Source organism: Phascolarctos cinereus, unplaced genomic scaffold (assembly GCF_003287225.1).
Source record: "Phascolarctos cinereus isolate Bilbo 61053 unplaced genomic scaffold, phaCin_HiC Scaffold_1;HRSCAF=81, whole genome shotgun sequence".
Classification (NCBI taxonomy): Eukaryota; Metazoa; Chordata; class Mammalia; order Diprotodontia; family Phascolarctidae; genus Phascolarctos; species Phascolarctos cinereus.
Window position 1 is genome coordinate 149,999,616 of NW_027555514.1, and position 13,189 is coordinate 150,012,804.

Below are 13,189 nucleotides of genomic sequence, written 5' to 3' on the forward strand. Positions count from 1 at the left end.
ACTTGTATTTAGTTAGTAATAGTAGTAACAACAGTAGTAGTAGCTAAAGTGTGAAAATTTCTAAAATGCTTCATAGATTTCATTTAATCTTCAGAACAATGCTGTGAAGTAGGTACTATTTTTATCCCCATTTTACAGATAAAGAATCTGAAGCCAACAGAGAGATCAAGTGATCTGTCCAAGATCGTACTACTGATAAGTGTCTAAGGCAAGATTTGAACTTAAAATTTCCTGAGCCCAAAGTCTACTTCTCAATCTACTGTGTCAACTAGTTTTGCCACAAAATGATTTAATGTTCTTTTTAGGATCTCACTGTTGAATGGCATTGGTTTCACACTTACTGTACTTTGGGGATTTACATAATCAATCCCCAGAACTGTCATAGCCTTCACAATGGCCAGAATGGATTGTAGGGTGTTACTGTAAACAACAGCTTTGAACTCCATGCATTCTTGCTCTGTGTAGCCATTCTTGTGGATAATCCTGTAATTGAAACAGAAAAGGTCTCAGTGAGTTTAATATTTGACTGTTTAGTAATACCAAATTATACCAGAATAGTTTGTGCTTATTGGGCAAAAATCACTGACTTCAAAGGATTTGAGTAGGATTCTTCTGACAACTCTGGACCACTAAATTTCACTGGCATAGAGAATTCCTAAATATGGAAAGTTCTCTCTCTAATGCAGGTTGGCAACTGATCTATAGCTTGGAACATTGTCAAATTAAGAGATTTGTCCCAGGTCACACAGTCAGTATGTATTAGAAACAAGAAGACCTCAGTACTTCTTCAAGGTCTGCCCTTCATGCTCTGTCCATGCTGACTTGTAAATCTAAGGAAGTATTTCTGAAAGGGGCTCCTTTCTATTATTAAAATTAGTGAGGACCCACCCAAGATCTTTTTTTTTTTTAATATGGGTTAGATCTATTTACATTTACCCTATCAGAAATTAAAATCTTTTAGTATTATTATGAAAACAGTTTTGACCTTGCGGTCACCCTGAATTATTCTTGGGACTCCCATGGATCTCTGGGTCACCCTTTAAGAAACATGTTGATAAGCAATAGAATGGAATAAAAAAACAAATATTCCAGAATGGCAGTGTAAAACATGAAATTAACTTGAAGACTTTATGTCTTCAGATTTGATTTCTTTCTTTTCATTTTTTTATTTTATTTTTTTTTAACTTGTGACCTTTGTTTTATCTAATCAGGAAAAACTACTAGACTGCTTGGAGACCCTGGAATTCTCTCAGAATACACGATTCATTTATTTGTGGCAAACATGGACATTTTGTTTGGAAAGTTCACTCCTTCTCAAGAGGATGATATCCAGATTCTCAAAACACCAACATATACAGTACAGTGAAATTTTTGATAGAATATTGAACAATTTCCACAGGAAGTAGAGACAGTAGCTAGGAAACTCATGCCTCTTCTGATCACTTAAGATACAGGGAAAAATAGGAAGGTCTGTTTTCTATTTTTGGTATTAGATGATTATTTCCAGCTAGAGGAAAAAGCATCATTTTTCACTTAAGTAATTGTCCTGTAGTTGAATTATCGTTATTCCTTAGTACAGTTATGTGCCAGCATATTTTCATTTGTGTTTTGCTTAATGTGTCTATTGCTTCCATTTAAACCATTGTTCAGAAAGGAACCAAATCATGTTTTACTGGTAGGTCTGGAGGGGTAGCTCATACATAACATACATACATACATACATACATACATACTACATACATATACGTATATGTATACATATACATATACATACACATATACATATACATATATATACATGTTTCAATAGATATGTCTATTGAAAAGAAAATAATTTATGCATATTTATTGAAGTTTGTTGTATAATTATAGTAATCCACAGATTTAGATGAATAATTTTGAATAAAGTGGCATTTTTAATCTGTTGACTATATTGAGCTCTCCTGAGAGATGCTAGAGTTCAAAGTGTGACTATGCTACAATCGTTTTGATTCTTTTTATATAAATTGAGTGGCCTTGGCATGAAGAAGAATCCTCAGTTTCTCTGAGATATGTGACTGAAGCATATGATTAAAGAGGAAAAAGCTAAAGCAATGATTCGGTTTCCCCAGGCTATAACAAATTCCTCTTTTAGAATAGGCTGTGAACATGAGCATTCCATAAAGAAATATTTTCAGTAAAAAAAAAAAACCCAAAAAAAACCTTGATCATTTGCTGTAAGCCAGTCTACAAGAATAAGAACAAATTCAAAGATGCTTAAATTCTCAAAGTAGAATGAATTTTGACCATTATGGGAAAAAATAGTGAATTATAGAATCCCAAAGCTGAGACTCAGAGACTATGTAGCCTAAATCATGCCTGGACAGCATTCCCAAGAATAGTTAATTAGCCTTTGCCTGAAAACTTCCTGTAAGGATGAATTCAATTTCTCCATTTATGTGTTTTTGCCCTCTTTTTTTCTTTGGTTATTCCTTTCAATTAGCAAGCAATTATTTTCTCTCCTCCCCACCTACCTCTACCAACTGTCAAAAAGAAAAAAAAACTCTCATAAATAATAAGCATAGTCAAGCAAAATGAATTCCCACATTGACTAAAGACCCCAGCTGTGGTAAGGACTTACAATTAAACAAAAACTGCTGTGAAAACTTGAAAGTACTGGCAGAAATTAGATGTAGGCCAACACTTCACATTGTATTCCAAGAAAATCTCCAAATGTAATATATATGCACATATAAGTGTATTTATACATATACATACATGCAAATATACATACATATCCACGTCATATACAACTTAAGAGGAGCAAGAATGAAATTTCCCTTTAGATCTGTAGATAGGGAAAGAGTTCAAGGGGCAGCTAGGTGGCGCAGTGGATAGAGCACTGGCCCTGGATTCAGGAGGACTTGAGTTCAAATCCGGCTTCAGACACATAATACTTCCTAGCTGTGTGACTCTGGGGAAGTCACTTAACAGCAATTGCCTCACTTAAAAAAAAAAAAAGAATTCAAGCCCATTCCATTTTTAGGTAACTTTAACTTGGGGGAAGACTTTCCTTACAAGAATCCTAAATATTTCTCTCCACAATTCTACTGGTTTTTGTTCTGCCATCTAGGGCCAAACAGAACAATTCTATTTATTCTTTAGGGTGTCTTTCAATACTCAAAGATCACTATCATATTGCCCCTACTTTATGCTAAACATTCTGAGTTCCTTCATCCATTTCTCATAATCCATGATCTTAAGGCCCTCACTATTATAGTCTCCAATATATCAGGTTCCTTCCTAAAATGCAGTGACAATATCTGAATCATATTCCAGATATAGTCTGACCAGCTTCTTTTTTCAGGATATTATGACTTTATAATGAAGATCACATTAGGATTTTTGGCTTCTATGTTGAATTGTTGATTCATATTGAGCTTGAAGTATAATATCTGTGTATACTATGTATACAGCATTCTCTAGATCCATTCATCCATAAAGAAAATGAGGTCAATTAAACACGAACTGTTCTTGATAGAAACTTGCTAACTCTTTCTAGTCACTTCTTCCTTTTCTCTATGTTCTCTGACCATTCATTTAAATGAACTGTAGAATTTTGTGAGGAACCAAATCTACTCATACTTTTATATCTTTTTAGCATGAAATGATCAATAGCCACACCTTCTTCCTACACTTACTTCTGAAGTTCATTTTTTTTAGCCCAAATGAAGAATTTTACACTTATTCCTTTTCAGTTTAATAATGGAAAGTGGCATGGATAGAGAGCCAGTCTCAAAGTCAGGAAGGCCTTGGTTCAAATCCCACCTTTGATACATACTATGGTGACCCTAAGAGGCAGAGAAAGTAGAGAGCAAATTGCCAACATTCACTGGATTATTCAGAAAGCAAAGCAGTTCCAGAAAAAGAAAAAAAAATCATTTACTTCTGCTTCATTGACTGCACTAAAGCCTTTGAGTGTGTGGATCACAACAAATAGTTGCAAGTCCTTAAAAAGATAGGAGTACCAAATCTTCTTATTTGTCCCTGAGGAGCTTGCAGGGTCAAGAAGCAGCATATAGAACTGAATATGGGACAACTGATTGGTTCAAGATGGGTAAAGATGTATGACAAGGCTGTGTATTTCCACTTTATTTATTTAACTTATATACAGAATACATCACGAAAAATGGCGGGTTGGATGAATCAAAAGCCAAAATCAGGATTGCCAGGAGAAATATCAGCACTCTCAGATATGCATACAATACCACTGTGATGGCAGAAAGTGAAGAATTAAAAAGTCTCTTGAGAAGGGTTATAGAGGAGAGTGTAAATGCTGGCTTGAAGCTTACCATTAAAAACAGAAACAAAGAAAAAAAACAACACCTAAGATTATTGCTTCTATTCCCATTATTTCCTGCAAATAGAGGGAGAAGAAATGGAAGCGGTATTAGATTTTATATTCTTGGGCTCAAAGCTCACTGCAGAGAGTGAGTGTAGCTGTGAAATTAAGATACACTTGATTCTTGGAAGGAAATCCATGGAAAATCTGGACAGCATGCTAAAAAGCAGAGACATCATGTTGCTGACAAAGGTTTGAATAGTCAGAGCTATGTTTTGGGATTTTTCTTTTGTTCTTTTTTTTTTTTCCAGAAGCAATGGATGGCTGTGAGATTTGGGCAATAAGGAAAGCTGAGCTCTGTGGAATTGACATTTTCAAATTGTGGAGCTGAAAAACACTTTTGAGAATCCCTCGGACAGCATGGAGATCATATCAATTGCTACTTAAAGAAATTAATTCTGACTCTTCATTGGAAGGACAAATACTAAAGCTGAAGCTTAAATACTTTGCTATATAGTGAGAAGACAGGACTCATTAGAAAAGACCCTGATGCCTGGAAAGATTGAAAGCAAAAGGAAAAGGGGACAGCAGAGGATGAAATGGATAGAGAGTGTCATGGAAGCAATGAATATGAAATTGGACAGATTTCCAAAGATAGTGGAGGATAAAAGGGCCTGGTGTACTAGGTCCATGGGACCAGGAGGAGTTGGACACTACTAAACTACTGAATAACAACAAATGTGACCCTAGGAAAGCAACTGAAACTCTGAATGCCTCAGCAAATCTGTCAGACTACAATTTGCATAAAAGTTGTGGATTTGTTTTTGTAGAGGGACTTTCCTCACCAAAAGTTCTCTATGGCAATGTGCATATATACACACACATATAAATACACACACACACACACACACACACACACACACACACACACATACACGAATAGCTAGATGACACAGTGAGGTGTCAGGAAGATTCCTCCTCCTGAGTTCAAATCTGGCCTCAGATACTAGCTGTGTGACCCTGGGCAAGACACTTCATCCTGTTTGCCTCAGTTTCCTCATCTGTAAAATGAGCTGGAGAAGGAAATGGCAAACCACTCCCATATCTTTGCCAAGGAAACACCAGATGGGGTCACAGAGAGTCAGACATGAATAAAATTAACTCAACAACAACAACATACATACACACATTCATTTTGCATAAAAGAATCACAATTGCAGTGCAGCAGAAATTAGAGATAGCTAGTTGATACAGTAGATATATCAGGAGACCGTGTTAGGAAGGTTAAATTCAAATCCAGCCTCTGAAACTTAACTAGATGTGTGACCTTGGGTAAATCACTTAATCTCTGTTTGTTTCAATTTCCTTAACTGTAAAATGGAATAATAACAGTACTACCTTCCAAGGTTGTTGTGAGAAACAAATGATGTAATATTCGTAATTATCTGTATACACATATTTTACACACACACAAATATATATATATATATATATATGTTATGCATGTAAATAAGTTACATACATGTTAAATTCTAGGTTAATAGATTTAGCTTCTGACTTTGCCATTTTTGTTTTGAATCCTTGAATCTAAGATCCAGGGCATTAACAACCTCTCCCAGTGTTGAGTTATCTGGAAATTAAATAAGCATGTCATCTATGTCACTGCCAAATCACTGATAAAAATGCTGAATAGCCCAGACCCAAGCACTGATATCTAGTGTATCTCATTTGCAGTCTCATTCTAAGTTGACACCCATACATTAATGATTATTGTTGGACTCTGAGCAGTCAACCATTTCTGCATTATTTATCCTCTGGTCAACAACTCTCTATCTTGTCCCCAAGAATATCATATAATGCTTTGTTAAAATCTAAGGCTACTATGTTGACAGAGTTCTTCTGATTCACTCATCTAGTAACCTTGTCAAAAGTAAAGGAAATGAGGTCTATCCTCTGGTCAACAACTCTCTATCTTGTCCCCAAGAATATCATATAATGCTTTGTTAAAATCTAAGGCTACTATGTTGACAGAGTTCTTCTGATTCACTCATCTAGTAACCTTGTCAAAAGTAAAGGAAATGAGGTCAGATGGGCCTGAACTGTTCTTGATAGTGCCACGATGCCACTTTCTAGTCACTTATTCCTTTTCTGTATGTTTATAATCATTCATTCATTACTAAATTATGAATGTGGCCAGAAATCAAATTTCAGGTCACTGACTTACATTTTCATACTTCATTTTGTTGCTTTAAAAAATCAGGACAACATCTGCTCTCTTCTTGTTCTTCATGATTTTTCAACTATCAGTGACAAACTCTTGGAAATCACATCTGTCAGGTCATTTAGTAGCCTGGGATGTTACTCACCTGGGCCAGATGACTTTAAGTCACCAAAGAGAGTTAGGTTCTCTTTTGTTATTGTTGTTTAGTTGTTTCAATCTTGCCCAACACATCGTGACCCCATTTGGGATTTTCTTGGCAAAGATACTGGAATGGTTTGCCATTTCCTTCTCCAGCTCATTTTACAGATGAGAAAACTGTGACAAACAGGCTTAAGTGACTTGCCCTGAGTCACATAGCTAGTAAATGTATGAGGCCAGATTTGAACTCGAGAAGATGAGTCTTCTGGTGCTCTATCCACTGGGCTATCTAGCTGCCCAGATTCTCTTTTATTATCTTTTTATTTACATTAAAACTCAAATTCCCACTGTTCATTTTTCCTCTACCCTTTGTAGTTCTAGGTAATTTTCCTTGTTAGAGATAACAGTAGCAAATAAAATAAAATAAAATAAAATAAAATCAGTTGGCTTTCTCAGTTTACCCATCTATCAAATTAGATAATTGTACCAGATGAAGTCCCATTTAAATCTATCTATAATCCTCAAGTTTTGTAATTCTACTTTCTCCCTGGTACCCATTGTTTTTTTTTTTGTAGTTTTATTGTTCAGTCACTTTCAGTTGTATCCAACTCTTCAAGACCCCATTTGGGGGTTTTCTTGGCAAAGATATGGAAGTGGTTTTCCATTTCCTACTCTAGCTCATTTTACAGATGAGGAAACTGAGGTAAACAGGGTTAAGTGACTTATCCAGTGCCATACAGTGTCTGAGACCAAATTTTAACTCACGTCTTCCCAACTCCAGGCCTATTGTTCTACTTACTGCACCATCTAGTTGCCCCATCTATTGTTAGTATTCCACCCCAAATATCTATTGTAGCAGTAGTCCCATCTCTTCTTAGATTCCCCCTTAGCCAGCTTTTGTTTGTCCTGAATTTTCTTTTGATAATCACAGCTCATTTTAACCTTAAGACACTCGATACCATTTTAAAATGCTTCCATGTCCTTTTAAAGTACATTGTCACCTGTAAGTTCCCTGTGTATCCACATCCATCTCTTTAGGAATCTCTCACACACCTGCTTTTAACTCTTCAGAATTTCATTCTTTGGAATTTTCTATAGAATTTTCATCTACAGTGTGCAACTTTTCCTTCTTTGAACTGTTTCTAACCTGCTATGCCAAAATTTAGGTTACATATGAGATGATATCTAGCTTTCCTCTCCTTATCTATTACAGACTTAAATTTGTAGCGATTACTTTTTCCAAAGAAATTTTTATCCCACCAACTAGCTGCTTCTTGTTGGTGAGGATCATGTTCAGAATAATAGCACCTTTCATGACTTCTTCCAGTTTTTGAATGTTAAGTTTACCATTAAAGTCAGCCAAGAAAAGCCTTAGCTGTTCTGCTCTTGGAAGAAAGAGCTCCAGCAGATGTCTAGATAAGTGAATTTCATACTCACTACTTCATCATACCTCTTGGCAATTCTTGTGATCTGTTTCACAAATCTTTATGAATTTATTCCTTTGCTCCAGCCCCAGGTTATCTGTAATAGATTCTGATGATGAGATTATTTTTGTTTCTGTCCCCATCAGACACACCCAAATATTGTAGCTCGCCACTCTGGTTTCTAAATTATCTCAGCAAGCATATCTTTTCAATGTGCAATATTTTGTACATTTCTCTCTACTTATACAACCGTCACCTTCATGCCCTTACATCAGAACTATTGCAATAGACTCCTGATTGTTCTCTTTGCCTCTAATCTCTCTCTACACTAATTCATCCTTACACAGAAGTCAAAGTGGTATTTTAAAGAGTAGATCTGATTATGGAACTTCTGGACTCAATAAATTCCAATGGTTCCCTATGATTTCTAAAATAAAAAAAAAACTTTACTCTTTGTCAATTAAAGCTCTTCACAAATTGACCCCAGTCTGAATTTGTGACCTTATTCCACACTACTACCCTTCGGCCCTGCCAAATTGACCTACTTACTATTGCTCACACATAGGACATTCCATCTCCCATCTCCCATAATGCCTTTGCCTCAGCTATCCCTGGTGCCTGGAATGTTCTCCCTCCTCATTGCTACCTCTTATAATACATACTTTATTTTAAAGCTGAGTTCATTTAACCTTCTTTATGAGGCCTTTCTTGATCTCTCCCCTCTAGCTACTAATTCTTTTATTCTTTCTCCCCTCCTCCAAAATACTGCGAATCTACTTTGTATTCATTTTATGTACACTTATAAATACACATACACATACATATACATATGTGCATATATGTATATGTAAATACACACATACATATATACACATACATGCATATATATTTTACGTGTGTGTGTGTGTGTGTGTGTGTGTGTGTATACACATACACATTCCTGATAGACTGTACACTTTTTGAGGGGAAAAGAATGCTTCACATTTCTATTTGTATTCCCAGTGCCTGCAGACACACGATGCTCAGTAAAGGCTTATTGATTGGCTGGCTCTTGACCTATCATATTTCTTTTTTCTTTAAAGTAAGGTGTGCCTTTCTGGAGTCACATTCCTGACATGAGTAATATGTTTTAGTCATGAGTCCCATCACATCAAGTCATAGGGGTATCTTCGAGGCCCTATTTGGCTCCTAACATCAGAGTCTATAGTTCAGCATAATTGATGCTCTCTGTGCATTGGTCACAGAGCAAAAATAATGTAGAAGACAGACATCGTTTAAAAAGCAAAGCAGGACTAGTTTCAAGAAGCAAGCCAGGACTAGTCTCTGATCACAGGAATGTATTGTAATGTGATGATGATTTTAAGAGGTCATCCTGAGTACTTCGTGAATTTTTGTTTCTAAGACAAATTGCTGAAACCCACTGAAATAGCCCTAGATAGGCTCTGGAGAGGATCTGCCTATGGCTTTAGAGAAACTGAGATATTTATGTTGTCGCTTTAATCAGAGATCTGATGAGATGATAGCCTACTGTCTCTCATAGTACATTGCAAATGCTTGAAATTAGGCTGCAGATTGGAGCCTGGAATTCTCTCCAGGGCATAGGGCTGGTGCAGCACAAGTCACCCTATAATACTTCAAGTTTTAGGCCACTTTGAAATAGGTCACATGGACACAGCCTAGCTATAACAAAGTATGTGTTATAATGATGTTCTTTATCATGGTGTTTGGCCTGTGTTTAAAAGGAAGATCAGTGCGGTTCACTGGAAAGAGTAATGGATCTGTAGTCAGATGACTTGCCTCTGTCATTTACTTCCTAGGGCTAAGTGACTTAACTTCTCTGTACACCAGTTTCCTTGTGTATAAAGTGAGGGCGTGGAATTAGAAGACTTCCCTCTGAGCCCTAAATTTCCCATGATCCTATCAAACCCAGTGCATGAAAGAAAACCAATGTATTCAAAGCATGATTTAGCTGGCAGAAATTTGCAGAGGCACTGTCTAGGGAACAGACAAAATTAAAACTGCCCATTACTAATGTCACTTAGCATTGATATTAAAATGATATTCTGAAAAGATGGGACAGCTTTACAGTAACATTTATTAGAATATGGAAACTAATGACCACTTAAAAAGATTTATCAGAGCAATGTGTCTTTAACTGATAATAAAAAATTACAACCACAGTATTTCTGGACTTCATAGAAGTAACCTATAAAAAACCACTCCTATGAAAATACTGGGTCAGCAGGGAAGTGCAGTAATTTTAAATGAATTAGGGCAAAAATAGTACAATGTATTTCCATAAGCATTTATTCATATCACAAGTAGAAATTAAATCCCTTCCCTGCTCCCTTGCAACTATGAGGATACTATAAATCATACAGGGGTTTTAAGTTTCCTACGATATTGAAGTTGCATCTGTCCAGACCAAAATCAGTTAGTTTGATATTTAGTACTATCACAAAATCTGGCTTGTATTGACAGCCATATTAATCATATAAATGATCGATAATTGAATATGGCTGAAAAATAGATGTCCAAAAGAGTAGGTTGACTCATGTGATTTCCCTACTCAGCAGGCTTCCCTATCCATCATCCTTCAAGATTGTATTCTGGCAACGTTTCTGCCAAAAGATATTTTTTTGGACACCAACACTCGTACTTTATTTTTTCTCCTCAATCCTTATGATGGACAACTCTTGTCACACTAAATAATAATATGATTAGGATAACTGGCATTTGCATAGCACTCTATGATTAATAAAATAGTTCTATAATAATAACAATGGCAGGCGGCTGAATTTTTAATCACTTGCTTTCATAGTCTCTCTGTTTCAGCCAAACAAGTTATTCTTTATTTTTTTTGGCTATTCTCTCTTATCTATAGAAGTGCTTTTGTTCATGCTGCCCACCATGACTAGAATTGATTCCTCCTCTCTACTTAACAAAAAAAACCCTTCCCTTTCATCAAGGTCTAAATCAGGTGCCACTACCTGAAGTCTTCCATGACTTCCAAAGAAGGAAATGATCCTCCTTTGTCAAATTTCTCACAACACTTTGTCTAGTCTTTTACATTTATTTCACTCTTTTGTGTCACTTTTATTTGTACAATTTATCATATATTAGGCAGGATTCTTGAGAGCAAGTGCAGCTACCTTTGTTCCTCTAGTATCAATCAATGTGCTTTGTCCATAGTCAATATTTGTTGAATTAAATCGCTACAAAACATTGTGGCTTATGCAGTATTTTTCTTTCATAATAATTCCATAAGGAAAGTAGCATAAATGTTTTTATCCCTATTTTACACATAAGGAACTTGAGGTTTAGAGAGATTAACTTACTTGCCACATACTAATAAGTGAGAGTCTTATCTTTTGACTGCAAGCCCCAGAATCCTTTGACCTGTTTTACATTTTTGGCTTATTTTGGGTTCATATGTAGGTATTCTATGTGTATATATGCATACATATATGTACATATATGCACACATATAGTCTCCTCAATTAAACTGTAAGCTGATTCAAGTCTAAAAGTTGTCTGGCATCTTCTTTTATGCTCTGTAAAACCTAGCATAATGCTTTGTACTCAGTACATATTCCATAAAAATTTGTAGATTTACTGTTTAAATGAGGTAATTAAAAGTGACGGTTTATTTATAAATACAAAGAAGAGAGAACGTTTCTTAACTTTAAGAAACTGACCTCCTCTCAATTCTAAACTTGCATTCACCTCTCACTTAAATCCTAGGCATCTCTGTAATATCTTTGAAACTTGTTCTTTCCTTTATAAACACTATTACCACCTTCACATACATCCTGATTACTACCCATCTGAATAACTACCGAAGCCTTTTAAAAGATATAATCTCTTTCTGGGGTGCAGTGGATAGAGCACTGGCCCGGCAGTCAGGAGGACCTGAGTTCAAACATGGCCTCAGACCAAACACTTGACACTTACTAGCTGTGTGACCCTGGGCAAGTCACTTAACCCCAATTGCCTAAAAATAAAAAAAAAAATTAAAAAAAATATATAATCTCTTTCCCCTTTCCCTGCTGCAATCCACTGTTTGTTCTGCTGTAAGAATATTCTTCCAAATATGCAGATCAGGTTAGGTCACTACAATGCTCAAAAGTCTTTAGTAGCTCTCTATCACATACCAAGTAAAGTAAAACACCTTTACTACTTGATCCCTCTCTCTCTTTTATCATCTGTTATTACTCAACTGCGCATGCTTTGCTCTCCAGTCACACTAGACAGCTGTTTGCACTTCTCTGTCCTCCACAAAACCAAGCTAAGCAAACAAACAAAAAATTATAGTGTTATTCTTTGTCCTTTTGCATAGAAGACCTTTAACAGCTATATGAATGTTAGCTGCATTATTTATTATTATTGTTATCATTATTATTATTGTATACCACTCCACTCCATTTCCCAATATAAAAAAAAAATAATAAAGTTAGGTAAAACTTACCAGTACAATCAGTCTGACAGCATATACAATATGCTGCACCCTAAACCACCGAACTCTGCAATGAAATATGCTTTCAATTTTGTTTTGTAACTCTCCATTACATTTAAAATGTAGAAGAGGCAGTACTATTATGTACTGGAAAGAACTTTGAATTTGACATCCTGGGATCTTGGCTTGAATCTATTGCTTAACTTCTCTTGGCCTCAAATTCCTTGTCTAAAAAAATAATATATTGCATTAGTTGACCTTAAAATTCCTTATGATACTAAAGCTATTATCTTAATATCATATGTTAACTATGATGTAGTAACATTCCCCCCACTGGAAATTAAGCTTGAGATCAGGATTAATCAGAGACAGATTGATGGTTCAGGAGATACACTGTCGGACCTAGATTTAGGGAGAATTGAGTGCAAATTCTGTTTCAGACATTTACTAACTGTGATCAAAGGCAAGTCAGTTAACATCTCTCAGGCTTGGCTTCATTATGTGTAAAATGGGAGTGATAACACTACCTACTTCACAGGGTTATTGTGGAAATGAAGCAAGATAACAAATGTAAAATGCTTTGTAACCCTGCAAGGGATATAAAATAATAATTATTATTATCACACCTT

General features: G+C 35.7%; 1 protein-coding gene across 2 annotated transcripts in view; it reads right to left on the reverse strand.

Annotated features, from left to right (window-relative positions):
• The window catches only part of GNAT3 (G protein subunit alpha transducin 3), a 64,969-nt gene that overhangs the window by 33,868 nt on the left and 17,912 nt on the right, over nucleotides 1-13,189 (reverse strand). For both annotated transcript variants that reach the window (XM_020984485.2, XM_020984484.2), the window contains one exon: nucleotides 342-483. In XM_020984485.2, coding sequence (XP_020840144.1) covers nucleotides 342-483 — 142 coding nt within the window. The remainder of the gene's footprint in view (nucleotides 1-341; nucleotides 484-13,189) is intronic.